At 42.0% G+C, this 16,062-nt stretch overlaps 1 protein-coding gene across 1 annotated transcript in view; it reads right to left on the bottom strand.

Moving 5' to 3' along the window:
* The window catches only part of LOC133978586 (NACHT, LRR and PYD domains-containing protein 12-like), a 114,189-nt gene that overhangs the window by 86,133 nt on the left and 11,994 nt on the right, over positions 1-16,062 (bottom strand). The window contains exons 2-4 of the mRNA XM_062416893.1: positions 7,200-7,278; positions 6,002-6,230; positions 3,948-5,751 (exon numbers count right to left, since the gene is read on the bottom strand). Of these exons, the coding sequence (XP_062272877.1) occupies positions 3,948-5,751; positions 6,002-6,230; positions 7,200-7,278 (2,112 nt within the window). The remainder of the gene's footprint in view (positions 1-3,947; positions 5,752-6,001; positions 6,231-7,199; positions 7,279-16,062) is intronic.

Genomic DNA, 16,062 nt, shown 5'->3' with positions numbered 1-16,062 from the left:
TGTGTTGTGAATGTTGTATTACTTGTTTGATGTCTTTAATACCTTACATCAGGTGTCAGCAACAAGGTTTAACCATGGACCAATTTATTCAGGATCTTTCATTGGGGGGCTGTTAACTGCTGCAGTGGAAACTTTTCTTTGAATTCATTGAAGAATAAAATTGATTTATTACACTGTTAAGGACTGTATCTGAGGGGGAAATGGCATCAAAACACCATTTCTGTTGGACTGTCAAACATTTGTGTTTGTGAAGAACAAACTTGTTCTTTAATTTCAATTACGTTTAATAGACTTAATTTCAGCACCTTTACTGTTCAAATAGAAGGTCACAACCATTATTTTAATGCCTCTCCTGGTGTTGGGGCAGGATTAGATGTAACCTGTTTCCAGTTTTTGACCTTTTTCTCTAATCTTTGATTTATGCCGAAATATTGGATAATTTGAACATTTATTGAAATGAAACCATGTGAGAAGTTTAGAGGGAAAAATCACTATTTGGTGGAGCTGTTAACAACTCATAGACATCTGAAATGTGAGCCGACTACACACTGCTTTTTGTAAGACGTCAAAAGACAAAAAGGTTGGAAAAACAATGTGTTGTATTTTAAAAGTTTGTTATATTGTTATATTATCCATTGTATCAGTAAAGTGAGGATGCTTTCAACAATGATTACATGAATAGTTTTTATTGATAATGGTGAGATAAAATACATATGAGAAGCACAAAACACTGTGGGCTTCCACATCTGGACAGATGTTATTTGATTAAAACATGAATAAAGCTGCATGCTGCTCATTGGATCCTGACAGTAACAACAGCAGAGTCAACTGAGACTAATCAATGAATCACGTAGAAGGAAAAATAACTGAATGTTTGAGTCTGAAACAGATCTGCTTCACAGTGCAGAGTGTGTGATGTTTGATTTCAGCAGCTGATCTTCAGTCAGCAGAATTTCTGTCCACAGGAGAGACTCTCCCTCCTACAGAGGACACAGAGAGACTCTCCCTCCTACAGAGACACAGAGAGACTCTCCCTCCTACAGAGGACACAGAGACACTGAGGAACCAGACCAGACTCCAAATCCAGCATTCAGAGGTTCAGTGAATGTGGTGTTGAAGGTGTGGAGGTGGATCAGTGTGTCAGAGGAGACTCTGTAGAAGGACAGAGTACCAGCAGGACAGTCCACATACACTGCTACTCTGTTAGAGACAGAGGAGGAGGAGGAGGAGGAGGAGGAGATGGATGTTTTTTTGTTATTGTGCCAGACAGAGTAACAACCATCATCAGAGCAGTCCAGACTCCAGGACTGATCATTCCTTCCAAACTCGCAGTCATCTCTGCATCCTCTCCTGCTGATTCCTCTGTAACTCACTGATGTAAAAACTGTTCCTGTCCACTCGACCTCCCAGTAACAGCGACCAGTCAGATCATTTCTACACAGCAGCTGAGGCCAGCAGTCAAATCTGTCTGGATGATCAGGATACGACTGATCCTCTTCCACACATGACACCTTCCTGTTGTTGTCAGACAGTTTGAGATTTTTGTGTGCTGTGTTTGTGTCCAGTTCCAGTTCACAGGCATCTGATGGGACAGGACAAGAACACCACACAATACAACTGCAGTTTATCATCTGGTGATTTAACAACTTTACTCAAAATTACCAACATTAGACCATTCAAACATAAACCATCTCCATAACAACTGAGACACTCCATGACCGAGGGAGCCCATGAGATGTGACTGCTTTAGAGCAAGTGGGAATTTTTGTTTAACCAAATTCAGACTTAAGTCGGTAATATTCATGTTTTTTAATTGAGTTTGGTGTAAAGTGAAGGTCTTTACACATCAAGTCTGTTATTTTCATATCAAACTGTCGTCTGTTACAAACACATTTTTGTCCAAATGCTCCAAACAGCTGAAGTCAGTATGAATGAATGAACTTCATCTGCAGGAGAGACATGAGGGACATTTTGGAGCAGGTAGCGCCACCATGTGGACATTTATAAACATTTCTCTTTTAACTCCTGAACTGTGACGAACAGAAGGAAATTTCTGTTTCATGGATTCATTGGTTTAAGATAAATGTCAGTTTAGGCCACGCCCATTTCTGACAAAACACATTTCCCATCATTTTGAACTTTTTTCTCTTCTTTTACATATTTTTCTCAAAGTTCTCATGAGTCAAACTGGAAACACACTCACATTTCCTCACATCAAGTTTCAGTCTCTCTGGTCCACCATGGTCCAACCTGGAGGAAGAGACAAAGACACAATCACTCATCAAACACCTTCACTCATATCCACCATTAAACATGAACTACAGTCCATCAGTTAGTCAGAGTGTCTGTCCATCTGTCCGTACCTGAGAGTGTCCACCTGTCCATACCTGAGAGTGTCCACCTGTCTGTCCATACCTGAGAGTGTCCACCTGTCTGTCCATACCTGAGAGTGGCCATCTGTCTGTCCATACCTGAGAGTGTCCACCTGTCTGTCCATACCTGAGAGTGTCCAGTCTCCAGTGTGGATCCTCCAGTCCACCAGACAGAAGCTTCTCTCCTGAGACTCCTGGATGATTGTAGCTCAGGTCCAGCTCTCTCAGATGGGAGGGGTTGGAGCTCAGAGCTGAGGCCAGAGAAGTACAGCCTTCCTCTGTGATCACACATCCTGACAGACTGAACACACATAACAGTTAATTTAATAAGCTTCTCATGATACTGCAGCCGCAGAGTTTATAACAGAGGTATCACAGCCTTCCACATCATCAACTGATATTCCATCTGCCACCTCCCTATTTTGACATATTTATGATAGACATGGTTTTCAAATAAAGTAAAAGATTTGTTGCTAACTTATTTGTCCATCTCGAGTGTGTGTGTGTGTGTGTGTGTGTGTGTGTGTGTGTGTGTGTGTGTGTGTGTGTGTGTGTGTGTGTGTGTGTTCGTGTTCATTCACTTATGATCAGTGCGTGTGATTTGGTGATTGTGCTGGGAGTAATTTGGGGCCACCAAAATCCTAGGGCCAGCCCTTGAAAGGAATTTTACCTACTACACACTTGATATTACAACACTTCACCTCAGACATTACACAAAATCTTTTTCGTATCAAAAACTCTTCATGTAAACTAGAAATCGGGGGAAGCAATAATATTACTTTAAAAATGTAGTACTATAATGACCTGAGAGTTTCCAGTCCGCAGAGTGGACTCTCCAGTCCAGCAGAAAGCTGCTTCACTCCTGAATCCTGCAGGTTGTTGTTACTCAGGTCCAGATCTCTCAGACTGGAGGACTGGGAGCTGAGAACTGAGGACAGAGCTGCACAGCTTCTCTCTGAGAGGTTACAGCCACTCAACCTGAAGAAGAATCAGCGGAACAAAAGGAAACAATTGCAATCATTAATATTCTTCTTTGAGCAAAGATTAAAGGTTCTACAGTATATATTGTAATCAGCATCCTTTTGCTTGCTCTCGCAGGTGTGCTCGCACTCCATCATCACTATTTTAATGCAGAGTAAAAATTCCTTCTTATTAGTGACACCGACAGCCATTTAGTGAGCTGCAGTCAGCATCCACTTAAAATTAGGCCATAGTGGTCTGATACTATTCCAATATCTATTATTTTTTAAATTACATAACACAAGTAGGGTAGGGATTTGGTGTTAATAGCATTACTAATCTTGAAAACCATTTTTGTTATACTCTGCTGGAATAGATATCACAATATAAATGTTAAACTGACAAATCTAGTGTATTAAAATCCATTCCAAAATAATCTGGGCTGCTCTAAATGCAAATCATTGATACCCAACAATGATATGTAAATGTGGTACTCTGAACTGAATATTATAGCAGAGCCGGATTAACAACATGGGCATATTATTATTGTCTTATGGTTCTTTATCTGATCCTGGTCACTCTGTTCTCCTTTCTTCCTCTTCTGTTTGCACCTACAGAGCTTTGTTGGAGGCTTTCACCACTGGCAGCAGCCTCAGAAGAGCCTCCTCTGAAGCAGAGTATTTCTTCAGGTCAAACACATCCAGATCTTTTTCTGATGACAGTAAGATGAAGACCAGAGCTGACCACTGAGCAGGAGACAGTTTATCTGTGGAGAGACTTCCTGATCTCAGGTACTGTTGGATCTCCTCCAATAGAGAACGATCATTCAGTTCATTCAGACAGTGGAACAGATTGATGCTTCTTTCTGCAGACACATTCTCACTGATCTTCTTCTTGATGTACTCAACTGTTTTCTGATTGGTCTTTGAGCTATTTCCTGTCTGTGTCAGCAGACCTCGTAGGAGAGTCTGATTGGTCTGCAGTGAAAGACCCAGGAGGAAGCGGAGGAACAAGTCCAGGTGTCCATTTGGACTCTTTAAGGCCTCGTCCACAGCACTCTGGTAGAAACGGGTTGGTTCAGGTTTGTCTGTAAGCGCTTCAGACCACCAGGATGTTTTTTGTTCTTCTGCCAGCAGATTGACTCCAGCCTTGATGAATGTCAGATGGACATGAAGAGCACCCAGAAACTCCTGAAGGCTCAGATGGACGAAGCAGAACACCTTGTCCTGGTACAGCCCTCTCTCCTCTTTAAAGACCTGTGTGAACACTCCTGAGTACACTGAGGCTGCTCTGATATCGATGCCACACTCTGTCAGGTCTGATTCATAGAAGATCAGGTTGCCTTTCTGCAGCTGCTCAAAAGCCAGTTTTCCCAGAGACTCAATCATCTTCCTGCTCTCTGGACTCCAGTGTGGATCTGTCTCAGCTCGTCCATCATACTTGACGTTCTTCAGTTTGGACTGAAGCACCAGGAAGTGGATGTACATCTCAGTCAGAGTCTTGGGCAGCTCTCCTCCCTCTTTGCTTTTCAACACATCCTCCAGAACTGTTGCAGTGATCCAGCAGAAGACTGGGATGTGGCACATGATGTGGAGGCTTCGTGATGTCTTGATGTGGGAGATGATGGTGCTGGCCTGCTCCTCATCTCTGAATCTCTTCCTGAAGTACTCTTCCTTCTGTGGGTCACTGAATCCTCTGATCTCTGTCACCATGCCGACACACTCAGGAGGGATCTGATTGGCTGCTGCAGGTCGTGTGGTTATCCAGAGGCGAGCAGAGGGAAGCAGTTTCCCCCTGATGAGGTTTGTCAGCAGCACATCCACTGAGGTGGACTCTGTAACATCAGTCAGGATCTCATTGTTGTGGAAGTCCAGAGGAAGTCGACACTCATCCAGACCGTCAAAGATGAACACAACCTGGAACTCTTCAAACCTGCAGATTCCTGCTTCTTTGGTTTCAGTAAAGAAGTGATTAACAAGTTCCACCAAGCTGTACTTTTTCTCTTTCAGCACATTCAGCTCTCTGAAAGTGAATGGAAATGTGAAGTGTATGTCCTGGTTGGCTTTTTCTTCAGCCCAGTCCAGAGTGAACTTCTGTGTTAAGACTGTTTTCCCAATGCCAGCCACTCCCTTTGTCATCACTGTTCTGATTGGTTCATCTCTTCCAGGTGAGGCTTTAAAGATGTCTTCTTGTGTGATTGTTGTTTCTGGTCTGTCTGGTTTCCTGGATGCTGTTTCAATCTGTCTGATCTCATGTTCATCATTGACCTCTGCAGTCCCTCCCTCTGTGATGTAGAGCGGTGTGTAGATCTGATTCAGAAGGGTTGGGTTTCCTGCTTTAGCGATCCCCTCAAACACACACTGGAACTTCTTCTCCAGGTTAGACTTGAGTTCATGCCGACACTTTGCAGCACCAGTTCCTGAATGAACAAACAACAAATGAAATCAGTGAGTGGATCCTACAGAAAGTCTAGAAATCTGAACATGTAAGTGTGTCTGTGTAGGTTTTCCTCCTCCATCAGTTTTATTCAGCTCATCAGTGGAGGACAAACAGCCTCTGATCTGATGCAGATGTGTGCAGCATATTTACAGCAGAGTTTGAAATATAAACCTCTCCCATGTTGCCTCCATTTCCTCTCCATCATGTTAAATCTGTTAAAATCCTCTTACTGCTCTGCAGACGCTCAGCCAGCTCCTCCTGCTTCATTCTCCTCAGGAAGTGCAGTGTGATCTTCAGAAATGCCTCTCTGCTGCTCTTCCTCTGCTCTTCCTCCTCACCGTCCAACACCTCCTCATCCTCACTCTGACTCTCTAAGCATTCTGGGTCATCTGGACTCAGACCCCTCTGGACTCTCTTCAACTCATTCTTCACAAAAGTGACGATGTTCTCCTCCAGCAGCTGGAACAGAAAGATAAGTGAACAGTTAATTTAAACTGGTGGAAAACAACATGTAATTAATTTTACAGTCTGAAGGCCTGCTGGTCTAAACAGAGCAGCATGGACACTGTTAGGACCTGAATTCTAATTTAGTATTTCATCTGCCGTTGATGTAGCTAAAGGAAAAAATCTCAGCTGTGAATATGATGTTTTATAAAAAACTAGGTCACCTATACAGTAGAAATGTGCCATTTAGTTTTGAAATAAAGGTTTTACATTTTCCATACTTCTCTTAACGAGAAATGCTACAACAACCAGAAAGCACTGCACGTGTTTCGTCTAATCAGTCTGATTGGATGTGTGTTACGGCCAGCAGAGCAATGTAGACAGTGAGTGAGCTGCGAATATCTCTTCACCGTGGCTGTAATGGTGTGCTGGAGTCAGTTATGTGGATTATTGCACATTTATGAGGGCTGCATGGTGCTGGATGCTGACACAAGTTACACATAGGTTAACACAGTCACTGTTCTTTATTCTGTTAGAAAACAGTCAGGTTTACCAAACTGCAATGTTTGTTGCAGAGCAGTGTTCTTCTCTCTCTTTTTCTTCCTCCGCACTCTGTAGTATCTGAGTCCACAGTGCAATATTCAGCCTTGTATCGTGAAACAAGTTTTCTTCCTAATATGCTGATATTTTACTGTCTGTTTTTTCCCCACATGGTAGGTTTTTTGAAAGACCCAGGATGTACTGTCCTTGAGGGCACCACAACAGAAAATGGGGAAACAAAGCTGTCTAATGCACATCTCCGAAGACCGCCAGATCACGATTTTTGCCAGTAACTGAGTTGGGTACTCTGGGTGCAGGCAAAATGGAGGGAAGTTAAACAATGTTCTTTTGCATGCACTACCCACATTGTAATGATACATTTCTGATTGAAAATCTGCAAACTTGCTCTTTAATAGTAAAAAGTTTGTTAGTATATGTACACACCATAAATATGGAGTCCAGGTGTGTTTGATGCTGCTGTACAGACTGATCACTGGGAACCTCTGAGCTCTGCTGCTGAACTCTGTGGAGGAAACATCATGTTTAAGGACATTTAATGAATTAAATCTGCACACAGCTTATTAACGATGTTCTGTCGTGATGACAAAATAGACTTCAGTAAATGCTGTTTTGATTACTGGATGTCAGCAGATTGTCCAATATTAAATTTAATAGGGTGTTCGGGAGAGTCAGTTTTCTGCTGCTGCAGCCTGGTACAAATAAAACAATGACAAAAGCATGCAGTTAAAACCAAAGAAATGAAGGATTAATCATCAGAATTAAACAGAAATCTTTCAGAACAGATAATGACAATGGTAGGCAACTTGGTCATGAGTCAACAGAAGAAGAAGGAAGTGAGGATGTTCCACAGGAATTCTATGGCTCAGCAACAATCTGTGTTAACCTCAATAACTAATTATATAAACATTCCAGTTTACTTTCAGATGGATGAACACAGCATCAAGCAGCGTATACTAGCACCATACCAGCAACCTGGAAAACCTGGCAGAGGCCCGCTTTGTGCCAAAGTAGAAGGGATCTTCCGAGATCAGCCAGTTTAGACCGATCTCTCTTCTGAGTGTAGAGGCCAAGATTTTCATCTCAGTCTTGGCAAGACGGATGACAGCCTACATGACGGAGAATGGCTACTTAAACACATCAATCTAGAATTTTCAAGCCTAAGAAGTCAAGAAGCATGGTGATAAGGAAGGGGAAGGTGACGTGTTCAAGTGTCAAGTCCAAGGAGATGCTATCCCAACCATCAAGGAGAACCCCATCAAATGCCTGGGAAAGTAGTAAGATGATGTTGCACTCTGGAAGAATGTCCACAATTATTCCGATGTGATTATCGTCATATAACACTAACGTGCTGTCATGAAATGCTTTGAAAAAGTTATTGTGCCCTTCAGCCGAGTTAAGTGCAATATATGGGACAAGTGCAATACTGTGTAGATCAGGAGTGACTGGGTACACTATCATTTGTTGTTGTATTTTCTGTTCACGTTCTTTGTTGGTGTTTTATGTGTCTGTGTTTGCAGCCCCGTAGTACTGCTGTCTACAACAAATTTCCCACAAGGGACAATGAAGTTTATCCTGCTGCCAAGGCTGATGCGGATATAACAGTCTATGAAATGCCTGTGACTGTGGTTGAAGGAATGGAAAGAAGCATCAAAAAGCATCTCAGGCAGGGGCTTGGAGTCCCTCCCAGTACAATAATGCTCAGAGACTCCAGAAACAAGCTGGTTAGGGGCAATGGAGTTACAACTAGGACAGGCTGCAAGTGGGCAGCAGATGTGGCAGTGAGACAGGCTAAAAGCTCACTGAGGTTAAAGGACATCATCGGGAACCCATGCAAAGGTCAGCAGGGGCTGGGAACTGCCCACTTTCATCAGTGGGGTAAGGCAAATGCAAAAGGAGAGAAGGATAATGGTCCAGGCAAAGGTGTGGCAGTGGGATCAAGAAGTGCGAAAGGTGAAAGCCGTGGAACTAGCAACCGAGGGAAGCTGGCACACTTGCCCAAGACCACAACAATGACACAGGCCTCAAGCAACATCACTGCAGTTTATCCAGGAAGGGGAACGGTCATCTACTGTAAGGAGGACCAGAGCCAACATCCTCCAGAAGGTGCGAGGGTGGAAGATGAGAGCAGATGTGGGAAGGAGATTGCATTCTCTTCGTCCAAACAGCACTGAGACCTGACATTGTCATCTGGTCAGAGCAGGTGAAGAAGGTCATCCTTTTGGAATTGACTGAAGCCTGTGACGAGGCCCATGAGAGGAAGAGCCTGAAGTACCAAGACCTTGTCCTGGGGTACAGAGAGAAAGGGTGGCAAGCATGGCTGTTTTGGGTCGAAGTGGGGTGCAGAGGGTTCCTGGGACAGTCTGCGTGGACAGTGCTCACTGCACTGGGTATATCAGGGAAGGGGCGGAAAACAGCTGTGCGCAGGATTGGGGAGGCAGCAGAGACTCTTATTGGCTCTGGCATAAAAGGGAAGAAGAGGCATAGAGACCTGGAGCTGATGGGCAGTGATCTGGCAACCACTGCCGACCTGCCAACTGAGGGTGTCATGGTTAAGGGTCAAGACGCCCGGTGAAGATTGGGCATCAGCTCTGGACCAAAGGCCACAGTCGTTCAGATGAACAACTGCATTAATGGCATCCTCAGATGTATTATACAAGCCAGTGGCTGAGGGACAGTACTATTGACTGGGAGGAGACTGCGGGGTAGACCCAGAAGATGCTGGGGGGATTATATATCTCTCCTGGCCTGGGAACGCCTCGGGATCCCCCAGGAGGAGCTGACGAGCGTTGCTGGGGAGAAGGATGTTTGGGTTACATTGATTAGCCTGATGCCATTGTCACCCAGCCTCGGATAAGCGGCAGACAATGGATGGATGGATGTTTTGTTACACACACACACATATTGATATAGTGACCATGTTGGTGTCTTATAACACTGAACTCTTTGACATGTGACTGTTGCAAAGGAGTACACTTTGATGTCACTGCTGACACTATATATTATTTCCCCCTATCAGGAGAGTCAGATAATAACAAACTTCACTTTTAAATTCTTACCTTCCATCAGCAGATTGTCCATCTTTAATGTCAATAAGGTGACCCATAGACCAGTCACTCTTCATGGACACGCAGCTGGGTTCAGGAGAGTCTGCTCTCTGCTGCTGCATCCTGATACAAACAAACAATTAACAAATCAAAGAGTTTAAAAAGATGAATTTTGAGCAGACTGTCAGCAGCTGTAGTTTTAGAAGCAGAATGAAAATCAGTAAGAAGACAGTGGATGAGAAACATTCTCCTGTTCATCAAAATGTCATCTGATGAAAGATGCTGTCTCATCTTAGTTGATTAGTTGACTAATCAGTGGTTGAGCTCTTTGTTCACTCACAAAGTTAGTAGTTCATTCTGAGTTATTGTGACTTATTATTCAGTAGTTGAGTGTCAGATGTGACAGTGAGTGTGAATAATGATGGAAGAGTGATGTGAGTGGAGAACAGTGATGGACAGTTAGAGATCAGATCCTCCAGTGATTTGGCCACCACTGCCAACCTACCAACTGGAAGGCGTCGCAGTTAAGGGTCTAAATGCCCGGTGAAGGTTGGGCACCATCTGACAATATTAACTCTGGACCGAAGGCCACAGTCATTCAGTAAAGCAACTGCCTTAATGGCATCCTCTGATGTATTAAATAAGCCTGTGGCTGAGGGACAGTACTATTGACTGTATGTTTAGTTCCATTTGTGAGGGACTGTTTGCAGTTTTAATGAGATGGATTGTGCTGCATGAAAGAACAGACAAGACAACAAACACTGAAATGTAACACACCTTTTCACTTTGTTTTCTGTGTCCTGATTTGATTTTAATGTGGCCCGAGAAACCATTCATTGTCTCTTTACCAAAGGTTTTTCTATTAATTATGACAGTAAACACTTATATGAAAAGGAAACATGTATACATAACATGCATTGTATCGTATTTTCTTTCTTTCTGTGATTTGTCTTTAATGAAACATTTTAGACTTTTTTATCTTCTTCTATAAATTAAAAACATTGTTGTGTCTAACAATCCTTTCTGTCAGTTATAAATCTGTTCAGTCAGTTTATCAATCCTGAGATCAATATTCTGACCTTTGCTCAGCAGGGTCCATCTTTGAAGTTAGCTCAATACAGACACATCCAAGTTAGCTGCTGCTCTGATTATTGATGTGATGTTTTCAAAGTTACACACACATATTGATATAGTGACCATGTTGGTGTCTTATAACACTGAACTCTTTGACATGTGACTGTAGAGCAGGTGTACACTGTGATGTCACTGCTGACACTATATATTGATTTCTCTTCTCAGGAGAGTCAGATAATAACAAACTTCACTTTTAAATTCTTACCTTCCATCAGCAGATTGTCCATCTTTAATGTCAATAAGGTGACCCATAGACCAGTCACTCTTCATGGACACACAGCTGGGTTCAGGCGAGTCTGCTCTCTGCTGCTGCATCCTGATACAAATAAACAATTAACAAATCAAAGAGTCTCTTTGTTATTGTGAGTTATTATTCAGTAGTTGAGAGTCAGATGTGACAGTGAGTGTGAATAATGATGGAGGAGTGATGTGAGTGGAGAACAGTGATGGACAGTTAGAGATCCTCATCTCACCTCTGAGCTTTGGTCTGGCTGTCATGTTCCCCACACAGAGAGCTTTTAGAGGGAGGGACTCCCTCCTCTCTGTCCTCACACTGATCCATAGCAGAGAAACACCTTCACACAAACACAACAACATGCTCATTCATTACAACCAGCTGCACATCACACAGGTCTGCACTGCTGTCTAACATCCTGTCATTATTCATTTCACCACCAGATGGAGCCAAAGTAAGAACTTATTTAAAGGTTGCCACTGATCTTTAATGTTTAATACATTTTTGAATGTTTCAGTGACTTTTCATTTGTCAGTATGGAGACACATCTCAGTTTAAATGGAGATGATCTGGTGGTGGAGTCAGCTACATGGAACAAGATATGAAAGTACTGACCAGGTGAATTCAGATCCACATCCTGTCACAGAGTCATTCTACCTTCACCTGCAGAGGAAACACAGAGAGAGATATTGAAACTGATCCATAGAGTTCATGTTGCACGTTTGCATGATGTCCAATAGATGGCGCTCGTTATCTCTGGAGGACACAGTAATCAGTAGAGACAGAAAGGACAAAAATCAGGAGGAGGAAAAGGCAGAAGCAATACATTTAAATAAATACTGTTCAGGTATGAAGAGAAATTAAACGATGAATTTTCCAATAATGAAAACAAACAAACAAACCTTAGACCGTAAACTTTTTACTATCTGATTATTGGGTAAGAATTCATTTATTCCTCAATTTTTGCAACAGCAAGCTGGCCCTCATAATGCTACTAGCCATTCAGATTTAACTCTCTGTAGGAATTGTAAGTATTCTGGTTCAGCAATAGAATACAACTTTAAGAGACAGTGTTACTAACTTTCATCTCAGTTTGTGCATGTTAAATCCTGGGTAAGCAGACTTACTCACATGAACCTGCATTTGCCTTTACTGGCCCCAATATTTTACTAGCGCTACTAGAAGGTGCTGTGCCTACTCCTGTTCCATTGGAAGCTACTCCCCATAGTATAGACCACCACATTGTTTAGTTAGGATAGTGTACTGCCCAAGCTACATTACAAAGTGTCTGCCACACAACAAACATTGTTTTGTTATACTAGACAATTGCTTAACCCCACTGTCCATTACAGAGACACAAATGGAGAACCCATGTGTAGAGCAGTTTATATATTCCCCAGGACAGAACCTAGAACCTGGCTACCCTTAATTCATCAGCTGGTAGGATTTCAGTAAGTGCAGGAAAGCAGACTCACTACTCAAAGACAGGTATCATGCACATATCACATCCAAAGTATGTTTGTTAAGCTTGCTTCTGAACTTCCACAGGCAAATCAACCTTGCCTGTCAGAGCAAAGCAGCCCCAGAAAACAAAGTCGATTTCCTTAGAGCACAACATGCTTGCCTCCTTTACATCCTTGCATATGTAGAAGATCTGCACTCAGCAGAATTAAGTCCTTGCTCACACAAAGAGGAATTGTTAAGACTTCGATCAGAACATCCTGCCCCATTTCAATTGTTCAGTCAATGTGATTCTGGTTACTCTGATTCACACTACTCCCATAATGGAAGGTTAATTCACTCTCCAGTTAGAAGCTCCTCGAACTCCACTGAGAGACAGAGCTAACAACCCAACTTCCCATCTCTCTAAAACAGACACTGAGGAGACATGTAGTTTATCTTCTAGAGGACCTGCCCAGTGATGCATGAAGCATTCATCCGTGCTCCAACAGGAGGACTAGAACATTGCAGAACTGTTCAGTCTCTTCTCTGCACTACCAGGACAGTGACTTTTCATAAAGCACTCATTACGGTTAACTCATGATCCACCTTTAAAACATAGCACTTACTGTTTTATTGCTATTCAATTGGCTTCTAACCTTTTTCATTGTAACAAATACTTACATATACATCATTATATTTTTACTTCACTATATTTATGGTTGTAATTATTACAGTTGTGCTCTTGGTCTGGTTAAATAACTGAATATCATGAATTCAAAGATGTTTTGAACAGTATTCCTGTGACCTTGTTTTAAGCTTATTATTTTATGTGTTTTATAACCTGTAAATCACTAACCATCCACCTGTGAAAAAAACTTTTTGTTGGACTGTGGACTGTTGTAACTGTGGATTAGTAGTTCTTGACTTCAAGAACCAGTTTTACAAAAACACATTTGAAACAGTTTGAGGTCCTTTTTTGAAAACATTGCTGTTTTAAAAGTATATAAAAGGTATATATAAGTATACTGTATATTTTCTTAATCATTATATTTAGCTAAAGTTTTGTAGAATGAATGTCGTCGTACCCAAACCATTTAGTGCCCAGTTTTCATTGTTGAGCAGGGTGGTGCACCACTTGAAAATGACCCAAATCTTTATATTATGTGAACTACATACTCATGCTCATAAAACTAATTTTATAGTATATATTGCTAGCTTAGCACAGGTGGAACAATGGGCAGTACAATAATAATATTAATGTCAATGTACATTATCATCAAGCTGTGACTGACTACAGTGTCAGAAAAATACAGTCTAGTAATAAATACAAACTTATTTTTTAGGTTCATGATGATCGATGTCCCGGTGTGAATTTTATTGTACAGATGTTTCTAATATTATATATTATCAGCAGGTTGAATTTCAGCTTTGGCAAAATGAAGTTTTTCTTATTTCTTCTGTTGTTTTGTTCGTTTCACCAGTGCAGTGAACAAAGCAACATAACACACAAACATGATGAAAACTGTCTGCTACGTTACCTTTAGATTAATGAAGCCGATGAGTGAAGGTGAAATATATCAGCAGCTTGAACCAGAACACCAACCAGAAGAAGAATAAACATGTAACTCACAGCAGGAGGTTTTTAAGGTCTCGTCTCTCTGTGTTCATCTTTAATCTGAAGTCTTCTTTAAGGAAATCTGATCACAGAACAGCAGCTCTGAACTTTGGAACAATTGAAGTCAAACATTAACACACAGTATAAATCTTTATCAGTTTAATCATGAGGTCTGATCATAGTTTTATTGTTTGTGCATTTTATATTCCAACAACAACACAAACATGGAAAGATGAATAGTGTTTATCATATGAATAGAAATGATAGTCATTGATGTTTGGACAAGGACATCATCCCTGAGCAGCAGTGAGATTGATCCCCCCCATAACCCATAACCCTAACCCTTCAGATGAGACTGATGTCTGATGAAGTGATGGGAATACTGATACTGCTGAGACTGGGTGAAGAAGGGGAGGTGGAGCTGCATGCCAGACTACAGCTGAGAGAGAGATACATATTTAAAAAAAGACAGCAAACAATGAAAGTGTGCTGCTGTGCTGTTGGATAAACGTGATCAGCAGGTGAATGTGTGTAAAATGAGACAAATGAAGCTCAGCCAAAGTTCAGTCAGGAAGAACCTATTTCATAAAGGCATTCAGGGAGTTAACTCTTCCAGCCTTCTCTCTCTCACTCATGCTCATTTATTTCCTAGTTGTCAATAAAAGCCACACTTCATAGTTAGCCTGTTATCTAGTCACAGTCTTTTTTAATATGCTTCTCGTTCTCTCTGCTTCAGTCTGACTTACAGCTGTTACGTGTGCGCCCCTCCATCTCCTAATCTCTGCCCAGTCACAGCAGTCCACCTTTAATTCTACCATCTTCTCATCTGACTCATCAGTAATCACCAGTGTCTGAACTTCACGGGGAACCTATTTTTTTGCAGCTGTTCTGGGAGGATTTCCTCATAGAGTTCAAGCACCAAAGGCTTTGTCTATTACTAAAGACTTTGTTTTCTCTCATTGTATTATCCTTCCTGTCGTCCTCCCGGGTCAAATTGACCCCGTCTGTTCTGACTGTTCCTTCTTTCCTCCCTTCCTTCCGTCCATCTGTCCTTCCTCCCTCCTTCTCTCTTCCTTTCCTTCCTCTCTCTTTCCTCCCTTCCTTCTTTCCTTCCTCCATCCCTCGCTCCTTCTTTCCTTCGTCCATCCCCCTTTTGTCCTTCCTTCCTCCCTCCGTCCTTCTTTCCTTCCCTTCCTTCCTTCTTTCCTCTGTCCTTCCTTACTTTCCTTCCTTCCTCCCTTCCTTCCGTCCTTCCCCCGTCCTTCTCTCTTTCTTTCCTTCATCTCTCTTTCCTTACTTCCTTCTTTCCTTCCTCCATCCCCCTTTCTTCCATCCTTCCTCCCCCCTACCTTCCTTTTTCCTCTGTCCTTCCTTCCTTCCTTCCTTCCTCCCTTACTTCTTCCCTTCCATCCTCCCTTCTTCCTCCCTACCTTCCTTGACTTGAGGACAACAGGAGGGTTATAATAAATGTCTTTCTTTTTATTCACTTGTATCTCCTGATTGAAATGAATGTACGTTTCTGTCTTCATTATTAATGTTCATTAGTATAACAGGTGCGTGTGTATGAGGACAGTATGTTTGTCTGAGGTGTTTATCAGTGTTCAAGGTGGAGATTTTAATTCTCATAAAATGACAGTTTAGAGAATAATAATGCATCATACCTTCTTCTGTTATATTTTGTGAGTAACATCTGAACCTGCAGTGTAACCAGCAACACGTCTCTGTCACTAAATATAATGTTGCAATGTTTCCTCTGAAGTAGAAGCAGAAGTAAACAGGTGCATAGTTTTTAAATGCTTTAGGGCTTTGTAAGTT

Source organism: Scomber scombrus, chromosome 1 (genome assembly GCF_963691925.1).
Source record: "Scomber scombrus chromosome 1, fScoSco1.1, whole genome shotgun sequence".
Classification (NCBI taxonomy): Eukaryota; Metazoa; Chordata; class Actinopteri; order Scombriformes; family Scombridae; genus Scomber; species Scomber scombrus.
The sequence above is the reverse complement of the archived record's forward strand: the minus strand, read 5'-3'. Positions and strand labels throughout refer to the sequence as shown.